At 26.1% G+C, this 13692-nt stretch overlaps 6 protein-coding genes and 1 non-coding gene across 7 annotated transcripts; 5 read left to right on the top strand and 2 right to left on the bottom strand.

Annotated features, from left to right (window-relative positions):
- The first annotated feature begins 760 nt into the window (after window positions 1-760).
- On the top strand, window positions 761-1566 carry LOC122524463 (glutamyl-tRNA(Gln) amidotransferase subunit C, mitochondrial). Its single transcript, XM_043646754.1, has one exon. The coding sequence runs from the start codon at window positions 998-1000 to the stop codon at window positions 1376-1378; it is 381 nt and encodes a 126-aa protein (XP_043502689.1). The 5' UTR covers window positions 761-997; the 3' UTR covers window positions 1379-1566.
- LOC122524460 (DNA polymerase subunit gamma-2, mitochondrial) lies at window positions 1369-2471 on the top strand. Its single transcript, XM_043646750.1, has 2 exons — window positions 1369-1917; window positions 1997-2471. Exons 1-2 carry the CDS (start codon window positions 1369-1371, stop codon window positions 2438-2440), a joined length of 993 nt encoding a protein of 330 aa, XP_043502685.1. The 3' UTR covers window positions 2441-2471.
- LOC122524462 (ER lumen protein-retaining receptor) lies at window positions 2472-4493 on the bottom strand. The gene is made up of 3 exons (XM_043646753.1): window positions 4250-4493; window positions 3870-4059; window positions 2472-3743 (listed from the first exon to the last, which is right to left on the bottom strand). The coding sequence occupies exons 1-3, from the start codon at window positions 4338-4340 to the stop codon at window positions 3386-3388; spliced, it is 639 nt and encodes a 212-aa protein (XP_043502688.1). The 5' UTR covers window positions 4341-4493; the 3' UTR covers window positions 2472-3385.
- Window positions 4494-5053: 560 nt separating this feature from the next.
- On the top strand, window positions 5054-6250 carry LOC122524461. The gene is made up of 5 exons (XM_043646751.1): window positions 5054-5169; window positions 5266-5473; window positions 5559-5688; window positions 5758-5991; window positions 6092-6250. Exons 1-5 carry the CDS (start codon window positions 5054-5056, stop codon window positions 6223-6225), a joined length of 822 nt encoding a protein of 273 aa, XP_043502686.1. The 3' UTR covers window positions 6226-6250.
- Window positions 6251-6856: 606 nt separating this feature from the next.
- On the top strand, window positions 6857-6950 carry Trnai-uau. The gene is made up of 2 exons: window positions 6857-6894; window positions 6915-6950. It is a non-coding gene; the product is annotated as a tRNA-Ile (tRNA).
- A 446-nt stretch (window positions 6951-7396) lies between these two features.
- On the bottom strand, window positions 7397-8007 carry LOC122524055 (probable 28S ribosomal protein S16, mitochondrial). Its single transcript, XM_043646097.1, has 2 exons — window positions 7852-8007; window positions 7397-7677 (listed from the first exon to the last, which is right to left on the bottom strand). The coding sequence occupies exons 1-2, from the start codon at window positions 7972-7974 to the stop codon at window positions 7399-7401; spliced, it is 402 nt and encodes a 133-aa protein (XP_043502032.1). The 5' UTR covers window positions 7975-8007; the 3' UTR covers window positions 7397-7398.
- A 156-nt stretch (window positions 8008-8163) lies between these two features.
- LOC122524054 (tetratricopeptide repeat protein 37) lies at window positions 8164-13619 on the top strand. Its single transcript, XM_043646096.1, has 13 exons — window positions 8164-8703; window positions 8789-9156; window positions 9228-9637; window positions 9806-10273; window positions 10362-10516; window positions 10594-10729; window positions 10851-11218; window positions 11284-11600; window positions 11674-11970; window positions 12062-12319; window positions 12397-12777; window positions 12948-13218; window positions 13305-13619. The coding sequence occupies exons 1-13, from the start codon at window positions 8375-8377 to the stop codon at window positions 13441-13443; spliced, it is 3897 nt and encodes a 1298-aa protein (XP_043502031.1). The 5' UTR covers window positions 8164-8374; the 3' UTR covers window positions 13444-13619.
- Window positions 13620-13692: the final 73 nt, after the last annotated feature.

Here is a 13692-nt window from a genome sequence, read left to right as displayed (position 1 = left end):
ATGTCCATCACGTATAAATCTCATAAATCTTCCAAAAGCCTGAACAAAAAAGAACCAAATAAACATGGAAATAATGTAATAACAAATTCCAATGAAAATTTATAATTTATAATTTTAATTGCATTATCCTCTATCTATCTTGATTCAAACTTGAATGACCTATTGCATATATTTGTAACAAAAAAAAAAAAAGAATTATTAATTATTACATATTGATAATATTATGAATTTCTTTTTAAATCCTGTTCAAAGTAGATGTTTGATATGTTGTACAAATAATAATGTTAAATGTTGAATGTTATAAATATAATGTTCGTTGAAATTGGAAATTTGTAAATAACTACAATATTTAGCGGGCCGCACCGGACGTGCGCGGACGGAAGATTGGTGATGTCAGAGTATCCAGTAAAAGATGTGAAGAAAACAATAACTGTTTATTGTGATAGCAGAATATAGAGTTGACTGAAGACAGGAGATGCGTTGCTGTTCCCTTTGAGCACGAGTGAAAAAGGCATATGAAAGAGAGAAAGATAAATTGTCCATTGTAAAATGGACAAGTCTTCCTGCAAAGCGTAAAATCTTCCACAACTTTCAGTTTTCGTTTTTCTCAGCTGTGTCAGAGTGGCGCTCGTGTTGAATTTTTAATGCTGATATAATATTCGAATTGTTAGTTCTCTTTCTTTTGGCAACTTAAAACTATATATAGACATTATAATTATAAAAATAAAATTGTTTCAATTATTCGTGATATTATATATTCGGATTAAATATATATATTATTATTTTCTTTTTTTTTCCGAAAAAATTCAAGATTATTAGATAATTGTTATCGATGATAGATGGCATGGTAGACGCATATTGTATTACGTATAACAACAATGCATGTCCAATCTTTTGAAATACGAGTTGGTTGTTATTATTTGCATTGTTAAAATAAGTAGTAATACAATTGCATATTTGAATATTTTTTTTTGATATTAATAATAAGTGATTATAAATGAGAATGTTATTGCAACTTTATCGATGCAAATGTAATTCATTTTTAAGATCTAAAATTGCATCATCATTTTGCACATCTGTTATTAACGAAGAATCGATAAATAAACTTGAAAAATTATCCTTAGTTGGATATAATAACAATCATGGTATTGCGATCTTAAAAGCAGCTGTGAATTTTTCTGAACGTTTACGAAATATTGATATACCTGAAGAAATTCAACCACTGTACAACCCTTTAGAGGAACAGAATTTATATTTACGAGAAGATAAAGTGAAGGAAATTAATAATCGTCAAGAAATTCTGAAAAATGCACAAGTTTTAGAAGAAGAATATTTTATAACTCCATTGCAAAGTCATAAAAACAAATCATGTGTATAGATAATGTATTAAAAAATATAGGTACAACGTTTATGAACTTTTCTAAAAATGGATTCATTTATGGATCGCAAGGTAATATGCTTCTTAGAAATTTGGAGGCACATTGGTTCTTACATTGCGTTACTATGTCACCTTACAATGTTTTTCTAACTACTAACGATATGATTAAACATAATCTCCAAGTATTAGATAATATGAATATAAATGATTTACCTTATGGACTTGGTATAATAGAAGATACAAAAACTTCTTGGAATCAATCAATTTTGCCAAAAGAATGTAAGGTGGCGTCTCATAAAATTGCTAAAACTATTACATTTGTACATAATTCTCAATCCAAAGACTTGTTTTATAAAAAACAAAGAGAACGAAAAATGTGGTGGCGTAAGCTCACTCAAAATCCTTCAAGATTTCTACTTACAGAATCAAGAAAGTCCAAAAATCGTGAGATCATTGACATAGAAGTATCATTTCCTTTTGGTAACATTATTGTAGAATCAATTATTTATCAACACGATGTTCAGAAACTATTCTTAGAGGTATTATCTTATTAATATAACATTTATGACAAATTCATATAACTTAGAAAAAATTGTTACTTTATTTATCTATTTGCAGACTAAAAATTCTAATTATGATATTGGTGATGTGCAAATGATTGAACATATTGCTTCCTTAGATTGGGGTTGTTTAGCATTACTTTCTGATAGTTATGAAGATGGTAAATCTAATCAAATATTATTACATCCAAAGATTTCACCGTATAAAGTTGCTTTTTCCATTGAAAAAGAAAATAATGATACGGATTTGGATACAGAAAAGTTAAATCGTTTTATTATTTATTTAAATAATATACTGAGAACAAAAGGTTTTGAAACAATATTAGCAAATACAAAAGAAGTTATTGAAATGTGCTTGATTCCTTTTGTTGTGACCGTAACTCAGACTAGTCTCAAAAATGGCATAATACGTATTACGAGTAGATCAACGACCCTTGCAGAAGCAATTCATTTTACAGATTTGGCAAAATATATTAGTTTGCGATGTGGTCGCTCAACGTGACAAAGAATCAATAAAGTAAATCTAATCATTATTTTCATTTTATATTTTATTTTTCTAAGATTATATTACCAATCTTGATGCATCTTTTTTTTCTTTTTACAATTTTTCATTCAATAAGATACTATTTATAGTAAATTATCTTTATAAATGGCATTTTTGACAAATAAAAAATAAATAGAGTTATTTTTAATGTTATTCTGTTTTAATATCTGCTCATTTAAATTGCGCGTATTACTAATCTTTTTAATTTTATTACGTATTATTAATCTTTTAATTTTACAATGCAAGATATTGTTTTCCATTGTTCACAACATTTCTCTGCTGCAATTTAAAAAATACCTGTATATCATTTATAGTTTATTTAAATTAATAAAGTAAATTATTTTATAATATAATAATAATAATATTCATATTTAATTAACAAAAATTAAACAATTTCAATATTACAGTTCTAGTTTTCTGACTGGCTTATCCAATATTCAACTTCATTTCTTGTTCATCTTTATATGGAGCTAAACATTGTCACAGAAGTATTACTTCTTTTTAATAAAAAATTGTCTCACGCAGATTTTATGCTTGAGAATATATTTTTATGCAAGATTTCTCATGTCTTATAAAATTTAATAACAATGTAGAAAACATGAATACTACAAAGAACAATCATAGATCATGCGTGATAATGAATAATGAATAATGAATAACTCAGAGTTTCAGAAAATTTGGAGAGACATACTCGTGTGCGTGTGCATACTTCTGTTCTGTCAAATATAACCAACCTTTAATTACAATTCAAATGACTATTATGCTTCGATTGACAGTTAGTTTGATGTACTTTCAAGGAAGTATGTTAGGATTAAGTTACACCAGTAAAATTAGCTATGTAAGATAATTTGAAAATCAAATCACCATCCTAACATACTTTCTAAGAAGTATATTAAGATACAGTTAAGCAGGTAATTGTAACTTTTTGCCTTTCAGTACTTTGGTAATATAGAGGTAGAAAAAATCACAATAAAGAACTGTTTGAATCAAACCGGCGACAATTGCGATCAAGTCATAATGATCTTCTGCGTAATAACGATAAACCCAATTTAATAAATATAAGCCTCTGTATGATCCCAAAGCAAAGAGATAGTGACTGGTAATACTCTCTGCTTCGCTTGTTTTGGAAACAAGAAATAATTGTGGCAATATTGCAAAGGATTCCAAATAAATGCTAAAGGTCCATAAAACTTCTACAACCGTTAGTTCATGGTTTATCAATAAAGCTAGTACAAAGGTAGGTATAATCAAAAATTCAATTCTGAAACATAGAAGTTACATATGTTATTTGTTATAATAAAAAATGATGAGAGCAATATAGAAGTTATTAATAGTAAAATATCAAAGATAAAATATATAATATATAAATATACACATATATATATACCTGAAAGTGTCATGATTATGATCATATGTAGCCTTGAATTTGATATACATTAGATAAACCGTAGCAAATGATGCCGAGAGAAAAATAATCTTCATTAAAGTATTGTAGATAGAAATGTATGTGTTTATCAGATCTAGATATCGTGTCGTATAAACTATCGCAAATAATATTTGCGTTTTTCCGCTTATACCTAAATATCAATTTGGTATTAAATAAATTACACACACACACATATATATATACATATACATATATGTAATTAAAATATTTAAAATATTTAAAATATTTAAAATATATAGATAAAGTTAAACAAATTAATAAAGTAAGTATTAAAAATATTAATAATATCATGAATATTACTGAATGAAGTGAATACAAACCGGCACAACTTCGCGTTTTCCATATTTTTAATAGCAATATAATAATGGCTAAAAGGTGCGATAAGTCACCTAAAAGGCGAAAAATGTTCATATCTTCGTTTACTAATCACTAATTCTTTCACACAGAGGATAAAAACGCACAGTGCACCAATCTCTTAATGCATCTAAATATGACGTGGCTTTAGACGCTGCATCGGCAGATGGCCGAACGATTAGTACCATTTCAGCCGGAAGTGTATACGTATTTATGTATGTAGTTTATCTTCTTTCGTTACTTTATTTTTTTTTTGGATAAATCTGTTTAAATAAAATAGACGTATTCCTCTTTGACAATATTTATTACTATTTTCGTCTACGAAATATTTTTCTGAAATTCTTTAAAGTAAAGAAAAAGAGAGAGAAAAAATAGGAAATTTCTTGTAATTTGATTCGCTCCCGTATATTCTTTCGTAAAATGTTTGCCAATAATATCTTTAGAAACGTGTCGGGTTAATATACTTTTATGCTAATTTTTAGATAATGTATTTTGTCTGTGTTAATATTTTTGTATACGTATATATAACTGTATAGAAATTTTTGGTTTAAGTATAATTTGATTTGGTAGAAATATAATGTAATTATTGACATGATTCTTTATATAGAGATTATGATTTTTAAAAGTTGGCAACAATTAATATAGATCAATTGTTAACCTTCCCGATAGATGGCTACTCTGTAACGTAAATAATAATTTAAATAGGTAAAAGTTACACACATTTAAAATTTGTTTTTGTTATTTATTAGTTATTCATATTTTAATGAGAAATGGAAGATCAATTAGAACAAATAAAACAAGATGTTTTACAACAAGTATCTTTATTGAAAAAGAAAATATACGAAGAAGAAACTGTCAAATTTCGACAATTGACACCGTCTACTCGGTGCTATTATATTTTATTTTACATTTATTTTATTTATTTATTAAGTATATAATAGTTTTTAATAATATAAATTGTATAATATATTTATCTTTACAGAAAGCCAAGCTCTACAGAAGAAGATTTTTTGGATAAGGAATATTCATGGCATGAAATGCGTAAAATATGTAAAATATCACAACGTATAACTGGAATTAGATTTAAGAATTCCACAAAAAATTGGATTAATGATAAGATTTATAAATATACAACTAGTGTAGATTCCAAAACTATTAACTTTTATTTAGAGTTAACCGTAGATTTAAAAGTATTGATTTATAGCAAATTTATAAAATGTTATATATGTAATAGTATACATTTATTTAATTTATTATTATTTATTTTTTATTTAGAATAATCCTGATTTTGAAATAGTTGATATAACTTGTCATTTTTTAAATCTTCAATCTTGTTATTTGTCAGAAATAACACCATGGGTTCAATCTTTTTCGAAGTTAAAAAATTTATCTTTTCTTATGTCTGGTAATTTAACAATCAAATTACTTTAAGGTTTTAAATTAAGTATTTCAAATGACTGTTTATATATTTCAGGAATATCCGAATATAGTTATTGCAATCGTTTTCGTCAGAAAATTATGACATCCTTAAAAGAAAATAATTATGCTAATATTTATGAACGCGAATATGAAGGTGGTGGAATTTTGTTAGATATAAAATCACCAAAGAATCCAAACCATATATATCTAAAATATTTATGGATATTGAATTATGTTGAAAGAACCTGTCGTATAGATCACCATTTTATAATAACTGCTACAGATTTTGGTACTAGTATAACAGTTCATTAATTTTGTTACATTGTTAATAGCATATATATGTATACATATATAGATATATAAGTTTCCTTTATTTATGAATATTTTAGGCGTGGAATTTGTTGAAGAAAATACTCCATTAATTAAGAAATTTTGCAAGCTGAATCTCAAGAAGCAAGATTTGATTGAACTATGGGCACAATTATGTACTGCTATTGATACTTACGAAGATCAGAATATGTAAAATATATAATATTTAACCCTTTTAATGGAAATTTTATTATCTATAAAGCATCTTTACCATCCTCTAATATCCCTCATTCACATTTATTCATTGTATAATCCTATGTAATAAAAATAAATGATAAGAACGTGTTAAATATATATATAAAATAAGATAACAATATAAAAAAAAATCTGAATCGGAGAAATATAAAAAAGTTGAGATGTTTATTAAAATATTTTACAATATTCAATTACGATGTACTGATAATTAGATGCATTAATTTTTATAAGAATAAAATCGATTCTAAAATTAAATATAAATATCGTATTAAAATTTGAGTAAAGATTTTGATACTTTACACATACTAGTTTTATTTTATATTAATTAATTTAATATTATTATTTATATTTACAATTAAATTTGATGATGAACAGAAAGATTTGCATATACTACCAAATGCAGTTTTTCCTGAAATTAATTTAGTAATAATTATCATTTTACTACTAGTCTGTAATTAAGTACGTAACGTCTATTAATATGGATAGCAATATAAATTGTTACAAAAGTTTATAGTATTTTTAATAATAAATAATTAATAATTTTAATATACAACATAATATAAAATACAATAAGGACCTCAAACCACAGATCCCCAGTGGCGCAATTGGTTAGCGCACGGTACTTATAAGACAGTAACTTTGTGAGCAATGCCGGGGTTGTGAGTTCGAGCCTCACCTGGGGAATATTTTTTTTTTCTTTTTTCTTTATTTTATCCTTAGAAAAACTTTAGTACAATAAAAATTATCAAATTATATTAACTTAATTGATGTATAAAATATTTAAATTTAATATTTATTATAACTGAGAGAGAGAGAGGCTACGCGTAAAAGAATCTCGAAATTTACTTATTGTAAATTACATTTGTATGTATCCATGCATTTAATGATGAAAGAAAAATTGATTCAGTATTAAGATTTTAATCATTTCTTTAAAATTATTATATATATATTAAATATTTTTTTAATAATAAAAGCTTCAACACATTATAATATAGTATTCTAAATAAAATCGTTTTTATGTGATTTCCTTATTTAATTCTTTAAAATATTAAACATTTTTGTCTACTTATTTTTATTTATTTATTTACTTATTATTTACATAAATCAATAAATACAAAAAATAATAAAGAATCTAATTAGTAACTGTTTGTTTCTCTTCTTCTTTATTTACTTCAGAGTTTTCTCTAGCTTTTCTTTTTCTCCATGCTGTCATGTAGGTTCTTGGATGAATAGGGAAGAAACCTGCTAAGCCTAATAACTCAGCGACTGGTTTAGAAATAGCTACTCGTTGCCCAAGCCAATATTGTATTCTTTCAAAATTAAGTGAAACTAATTTCTCATTGTACTTGTTTGGTATTGGATCATAAGAACCTAATTGTTCAATAGGAGGCCTATGTTCTGCTAATTTTGTCTGAAAAAATATATTTTATTATATTTTAAAGTAAGAGAAGTACATATAAAATACTTATATACGTCTAATTGTTTAAAATAATATTATAATAGAAAATCTTATAGAAACTCATATGGATATTTCTTATACTTAAAAAATTATTAAAATATAAATATTAATTGATTGCTAACTTACATCCATAACAACAATATGATAGAACGGTCTGTTTGCACAACCATATCGGGCAAATCTAATAGATTTTCCATATTTAGTCACTATCCCTGTACCCGAGGAAGGATGTAGTGGTAAACGAGGCATTTTGTAAAAATCCGAAATAATTTAATTAAGGTTATGTCCTTTTGTGTATATTTTTTTATATAAATATCTTTCTCCTCTCTTTCTAGATAGGTAAATATATATAACTATCAAAAATTACTAGAGAATCAAAACTCCCTACGCGTTTACTTAAAAAACTCTTAAAATATATTTGAATCAAAATATTTCTGCTTCAAGACTGTATCCACTCATAGAATGCTTCGGACCCCAATTAATATAACCTTAACCTAACCTAATGCTGATTAGTTCTAATTTTAACCATTAAGTTTACTACTTTTTAAAGATATTATTATTTTGGAGTCGGTTACTTAAGTGAAATCAATTGTGTACATAGTGATATGTGATTTTTATTATTTATATATTTTTTGGTATAGATATAAAAATGTCGAAAGATGATAAAGCAGTATTAAAAGAAGTGCGAGAATTACTTAAACAAAATGAACATTTAGAAGCAATGATGAAATGCAAAAAAATAATAAAAAAAGATAAGAAAAATTATATGGCACATATCTTATTAGGTGCTGCTATGCTTGAATTAAAAGAATTTAAATTTCGCACTCCAATAATCTTCCAGAAAGCAATTGAGATACAACCACAAAATATTTTAGCTTGGCAAGGATTAGTAACTTATTATGAAAAAGAATCACAGAATAAATATGATGCGTTAAATCAATTGATAGCAAGTTACTGTAAACTTTTAGAACTTGATAAGTAAGCATAGATAGTTCATTAACTTATATTATTATAGTGATTATTAATTTTAGTTTTATATTAATACAATAAATTTTACTTTCAGTGATATGTCAAAAGCTTTCATGATTTTGGAAAAAATATCTAATCTTCTCTTATGTAAGAAAAACAATTTAAACTTTAATGAAGCCATTGAAAAATTAAATTGTGTACGTGAAAAGGTCAATGAAGAAAAACGACTTTTAATCAGCAAATCTTTGGCATATATTTTAACAGAACAATCTGATATGTTTCAATTTAATAACATTTTAGAAAATGTTCTATCAATTGTCATAAAAGATCCTAATGTCTTTAACAGACAAAATTATTATAAAAAATATTTAAGACTTTTAAATAAATCTAATAAAATAAGTACATTAATAGATGAAGCTGATAAAATGCACAAGCAATTCCCGATGGACATTTATCCTCTTGGTATGTAATTAACTACAAAATTTTAATAATATATATTCTAAATTCAATAATCTTTTACTTCATTATTTCAGAATTGGTATGCAGAGTTTATAATGACGACAGAATAAACAATAAAGGAGAAGTAGATATTGATATTGTCCCTTTTTATAAATCACTTAGAAAACTTAATCATGAATCCGAATTGAGATTTATAACTGAGGCAATACATCTACAAGAAAGTGGCGATTTAATCAGATCACGTGAAATTCTAAATCAAGTAGTTTTGATTAAACCAAAATCATTTTATGGATATATACTGTTGGCCAGAATAAACAAGAAATTATATTGTTGGGAAAATGTGGAAAATGCCGCATCCGAAGCATTACATCTTTCAACTCATAAATCTTATTTGTGGAATGAAATTAATGTATTATATATTGAGTCACTTAGCAAAAGCAACGATATAGAGAAATGGAAATTAGCTAAAAAGTTTTGTGAAGAAGTAAGTCTTATTGTTAATGTCAAATTATATGAGTAGTAATATTCTTTAGTAACACACATTATGATATAAAATTATTCATATTTATTTTATTACTTTTTGCTTATAAATCATATATATTAAATCTATAAGATTTCTTTTTCATTATTTATTATGTATATTAACAAATAGATTTTAGAAAAAAAATCTTCACTGCAAGTAAGATTAATTCTTGCACGGGTCAATGTATTATTAAATAATGATGGAATTCTTAATGAATTAAGTGATATGGAATCAATACCCGAGACAAGAGTTGAAGCTGGAGTTTTACAAGCATTACATTATAAAATTCATAATGGCTTGGAACAAGCTGTAGATGTTCTTGGATCTTCTTTAGCAACTTCAGAAAGTTGGTCATTACTTGGTGAAATATATTGGGAAATGACGGATTATAATCACAGCCAATTAGCTTTTTTAAATAGCGTACAAACAGATCGTTATAACTGGGAATCTTTTGTTTATCTTGGACATTATTATCTCGAACATGATAAAGATATAGAACGGTCAAAAAAGTGTTACCAAGCAGCATTACAGATTAATCCTTATTCAGAAAAAGCTGGTATTGGTTTAAGTACAACGTTAAGATTACTTAACGATAGTGTATGTACAATATTTATGTTTAATAAGGAAGAAGCTACATTGATTATAATAATAGTAACTTATTAATGAAAATTTTTCTTATTTATAGAAAGCTAATATAGAATTGTTGCAAAAATTAACTGCTTATAGTAATGGTCCTAAATGGGCATGGTTACAATTGGGTTTGTATTATTTAGATAGAGGAAATGCAAACGAAGCTATTAAAGCATTGCAACATGTCATAAGAGCTGATCCCACTGACAAGTATAGTTTTAATAATTAAATAATATGTTTCTTTTTATTTTCATTAAATACTTAATTTCAATGTATTCTTTATTTAGTCATGGTTGGGAATCTTTAGCAGATGCATACTTGGCAAGAGGTGCTTATAGATCAGCTATAAAATCTTATCAACGAGCACTACATTTATGCCCTGGATCTTTATATTCTAGTATACAAGTTGCAAATATTAAATTAGTAAGTTTGACATATTATTGATTATGATAACATGTGTTTTTCTTACTCCAAACAGTTTATTATTATTATATAAATATATATTGTATTATATAATTATTTATAAGAAATTTTCTTACTGTAGATAATAGGCGAACTTGAAGAAGCTAAGGAAGAATTTAAAAATATTTTGAACAATGAATCACATTATTTACCTGCCCTGAAAGGTCTTGCCGAGGCAGGCTTAGGTTTAGCAACAAGAAATATATCTAACCAATTTTTAGGACGCGCTAGAGAAAATCTTCAGCAGTCAATAGAATGTTTGGCAGATGCTGTATTGATTAACTCTAAAATAATTTGTATTTGGAAGTTATTGGGAGATGTATGTCATAAAAGTGCAATATTGTCTGAGAAATATTGTCACTTTAAAGTTAGACCCTTTTTGATGAATCTTGAAAGTACTGAAGAATATATTGTTATTGGAAGAGAAGATTTATTTCTACTATCAAAAAGGTATGAAATTTATTAATATTTGATTAGGTCCCTAAATTTGAATAATATTAATTTAAAATATTTAGATCTTATTATCGTGCGCTGGATCTTTCAAAAAATTCTGCATTATTATGGCATGATCTAGCTTGCTGTTACCTTTCACAATTGCGTTTAAATTCCTTAAATAACCGCCAAGAAATTGCAAATGAAGCTCTTACAGCTGCTAAATATGCTGTAAAGTTATGCCCAACATCATGGTCGCATTGGAATATCCTAGGGATAATCTGTATGATACCAGAAGTAAAAAATTATGCTTTGGCACAGCATTGTTTCATTATGTCAATCAGTAGAGAAAATAATGCTATAGTATGGACTAATTTAGGAATTTTATATGCACTTCTTGGTAATTATAAATAAATATATATATACATACACATACATGCATGTATATATAATAATTTATTGGTCTATTATAGGAGCCGTGTACAAAGCAAATGAAGCATTTTCACGTGCCCAACAAGTAGATCATGATTATATGAACAGTTGGGCTGGACAAGGCATAATTGCTGAAAGATTTGATTTAACGGAATCATTGAATTTGTATAGACATGCAACAACATTAGGATATAATAATGAAGCATGCTTAGGATTTTCTCATGTGGTATTAACATTATTGTTAAACGATAATGCAAAAAACGATCCTTTATATACTTATAATATTGAAAATATGCATTCTATACCAGCAGCAACAGATATGCTTACTTGGTACATAGGTTGGTAGTTATTATATTTGTAGCCATTAGAACTCTATCATAAAATTATTTATTTTGTTTCATGCAAATAACATTTAATAATAATTTACAGAACACAATTCAAATAATGCACATGCACTCAACACTTGTGGATTATTGTTGGAAAGGCAAAAATTATATTCACCAGCAAAAGAGCAGTTTACTAAAGCATTATGTCAAGGTAACGAAGAAGAGAAAGATTTCATTCGTATAAATCTGGCACGAATTTTATTACATTTTAATCAATATGAAGAAGCTATAATGTTATGTAAAAGTGTACAAAATGTTACTTTCAATTCACAATGTCATTTAGCTTTATGTTTCTTTAAAGGTAAGTTTTAATTTTAATCTCTTTGTAAAGTGATGTATCCTATATATTTACAGATTTATTTATTTATAAAATTACAGCAAAACAATTTGAAGACTCATATGATACTTATGAAATGGCTCTTGAAAATTCTGTAACAGAAAATCAAAAAGCTAACGTATTGTGTGCTATGGCAGCTATGACTCATATCTTTCAAAGAGTAGATGATGTTAAAACTTTACTCTTTCAATGTGTAATGATGAAGCCTCCTTTGGCACATGGTTTTCTAGCAGCTGCCGCATTGGGTATATTACATGGAGATCTGAATTTAACCAAAGCGGCATTAAAAGAATTAAAATCATGTGAAAATAATGTTGAGACCGAATATCACATTACTACTTTGACTGCTTATTCAAGCCTTGTCCAGAATAAAGTACATGATGCCATTAAAATTTTATCAAAGATAACTTATAAATTTCCAAGTGAGTATTGTTTTTACATTTTATTTCTAGAATTTTAAGGAATGAAGATTCTAAAATCCATAATAAAACAACATAAAATAACATCATAACTAACTACATATAAATATGACCTTAAATATATTTCATAATGATTATTACACATATATATACGATAATGTATAAAATTTTAGATGATCCCAATTGCTGGATAAATCTTGCTAGAATTTTATTTGATCTAAATTCAGAGACATTCCATAGATGTGTACAAAAAGCATTATATTTACATAAAATTTCATCTTCTACAATTATCATACATTTAGCTTGTGCATCTATATTAAATAATTTAATTACTGAAAATTTCACTGATGTATTGAGGAATATACAAAAGATAATATTTCAATTTCCTAATCAAATTGAAAGTTGGGGAACTTTTATTGCTGTCCTTATAATACGATATGAAAAGTAAGTAATAAATAAATGAAATTTATATTTTAGTATGTAATAGTAATGTGTGTGTGTAGATAATTGGAATATTGATATTTTTTCAGACATATTAATACCAAGGTTAAATTCGATGCAAAATGGATATCTAGATTAATAACTATAGTGCAACAACAATTTCCTATACAAAATCAAATATATAATTGGTTAGAAAGAAAAAAAAATATCATTAATACCGAAGTATAAAATAAAGACAATGAAATATATTTGTTTATGTAAATTTATATTGCATGTAAAACTAATATAGTAATACTTCTATTTATGTACGTAATTGGTTCCACGAAAACAGCACGTAAATGGAAACTGTGTAAATGGAACCATGAAGAACCATTTAAAATAAGGATCTGTTTCACATTCTCAAATAAGTATTTTGTTGTTATTGGAATAAAGAAGTAAGACTCCAGTAACTTAAGCAAGTTAAAGTGAATGTATGTA

The sequence above is a fragment of the Polistes fuscatus genome, unplaced genomic scaffold (genome assembly GCF_010416935.1).
Source record: "Polistes fuscatus isolate 324 unplaced genomic scaffold, CU_Pfus_HIC Scaffold7, whole genome shotgun sequence".
Taxonomy (NCBI): domain Eukaryota; kingdom Metazoa; phylum Arthropoda; class Insecta; order Hymenoptera; family Vespidae; genus Polistes; species Polistes fuscatus.
The sequence above is the reverse complement of the archived record's forward strand: the minus strand, read 5'-3'. Positions and strand labels throughout refer to the sequence as shown.

Coding starts and splice junctions, on each gene's coding strand:
- LOC122524054 (XM_043646096.1), top strand. CDS start 8,375: ATGTCGAAAGATGATAAAGCAGTATTAAAAGAAGTGCGAGAATTACTT. Junction 9,638..9,805: donor CTAAAAAGTTTTGTGAAGAA/GTAAGTCTTATT, acceptor ATTAACAAATAG/ATTTTAGAAAAAAAATCTTC. Junction 13,219..13,304: donor CTTATAATACGATATGAAAA/GTAAGTAATAAA, acceptor ATATTTTTTCAG/ACATATTAATACCAAGGTTA.
- LOC122524463 (XM_043646754.1), top strand. CDS start 998: ATGAGAATGTTATTGCAACTTTATCGATGCAAATGTAATTCATTTTTA.
- LOC122524462 (XM_043646753.1), bottom strand. CDS start 4,340: ATGAACATTTTTCGCCTTTTAGGTGACTTATCGCACCTTTTAGCCATT. Junction 4,060..4,249: donor GAAAACGCGAAGTTGTGCCG/GTTTGTATTCAC, acceptor ATTGATATTTAG/GTATAAGCGGAAAAACGCAA. Junction 3,744..3,869: donor CATAATCATGACACTTTCAG/GTATATATATAT, acceptor TCTATGTTTCAG/AATTGAATTTTTGATTATAC.
- LOC122524055 (XM_043646097.1), bottom strand. CDS start 7,974: ATGCCTCGTTTACCACTACATCCTTCCTCGGGTACAGGGATAGTGACT. Junction 7,678..7,851: donor ATCATATTGTTGTTATGGAT/GTAAGTTAGCAA, acceptor ATATTTTTTCAG/ACAAAATTAGCAGAACATAG.
- LOC122524461 (XM_043646751.1), top strand. CDS start 5,054: ATGGAAGATCAATTAGAACAAATAAAACAAGATGTTTTACAACAAGTA. Junction 5,474..5,558: donor AGTTAACCGTAGATTTAAAA/GTATTGATTTAT, acceptor TTTTTTATTTAG/AATAATCCTGATTTTGAAAT. Junction 5,689..5,757: donor TTTATCTTTTCTTATGTCTG/GTAATTTAACAA, acceptor TATATATTTCAG/GAATATCCGAATATAGTTAT.
- LOC122524460 (XM_043646750.1), top strand. CDS start 1,369: ATGTGTATAGATAATGTATTAAAAAATATAGGTACAACGTTTATGAAC. Junction 1,918..1,996: donor TTCAGAAACTATTCTTAGAG/GTATTATCTTAT, acceptor ATCTATTTGCAG/ACTAAAAATTCTAATTATGA.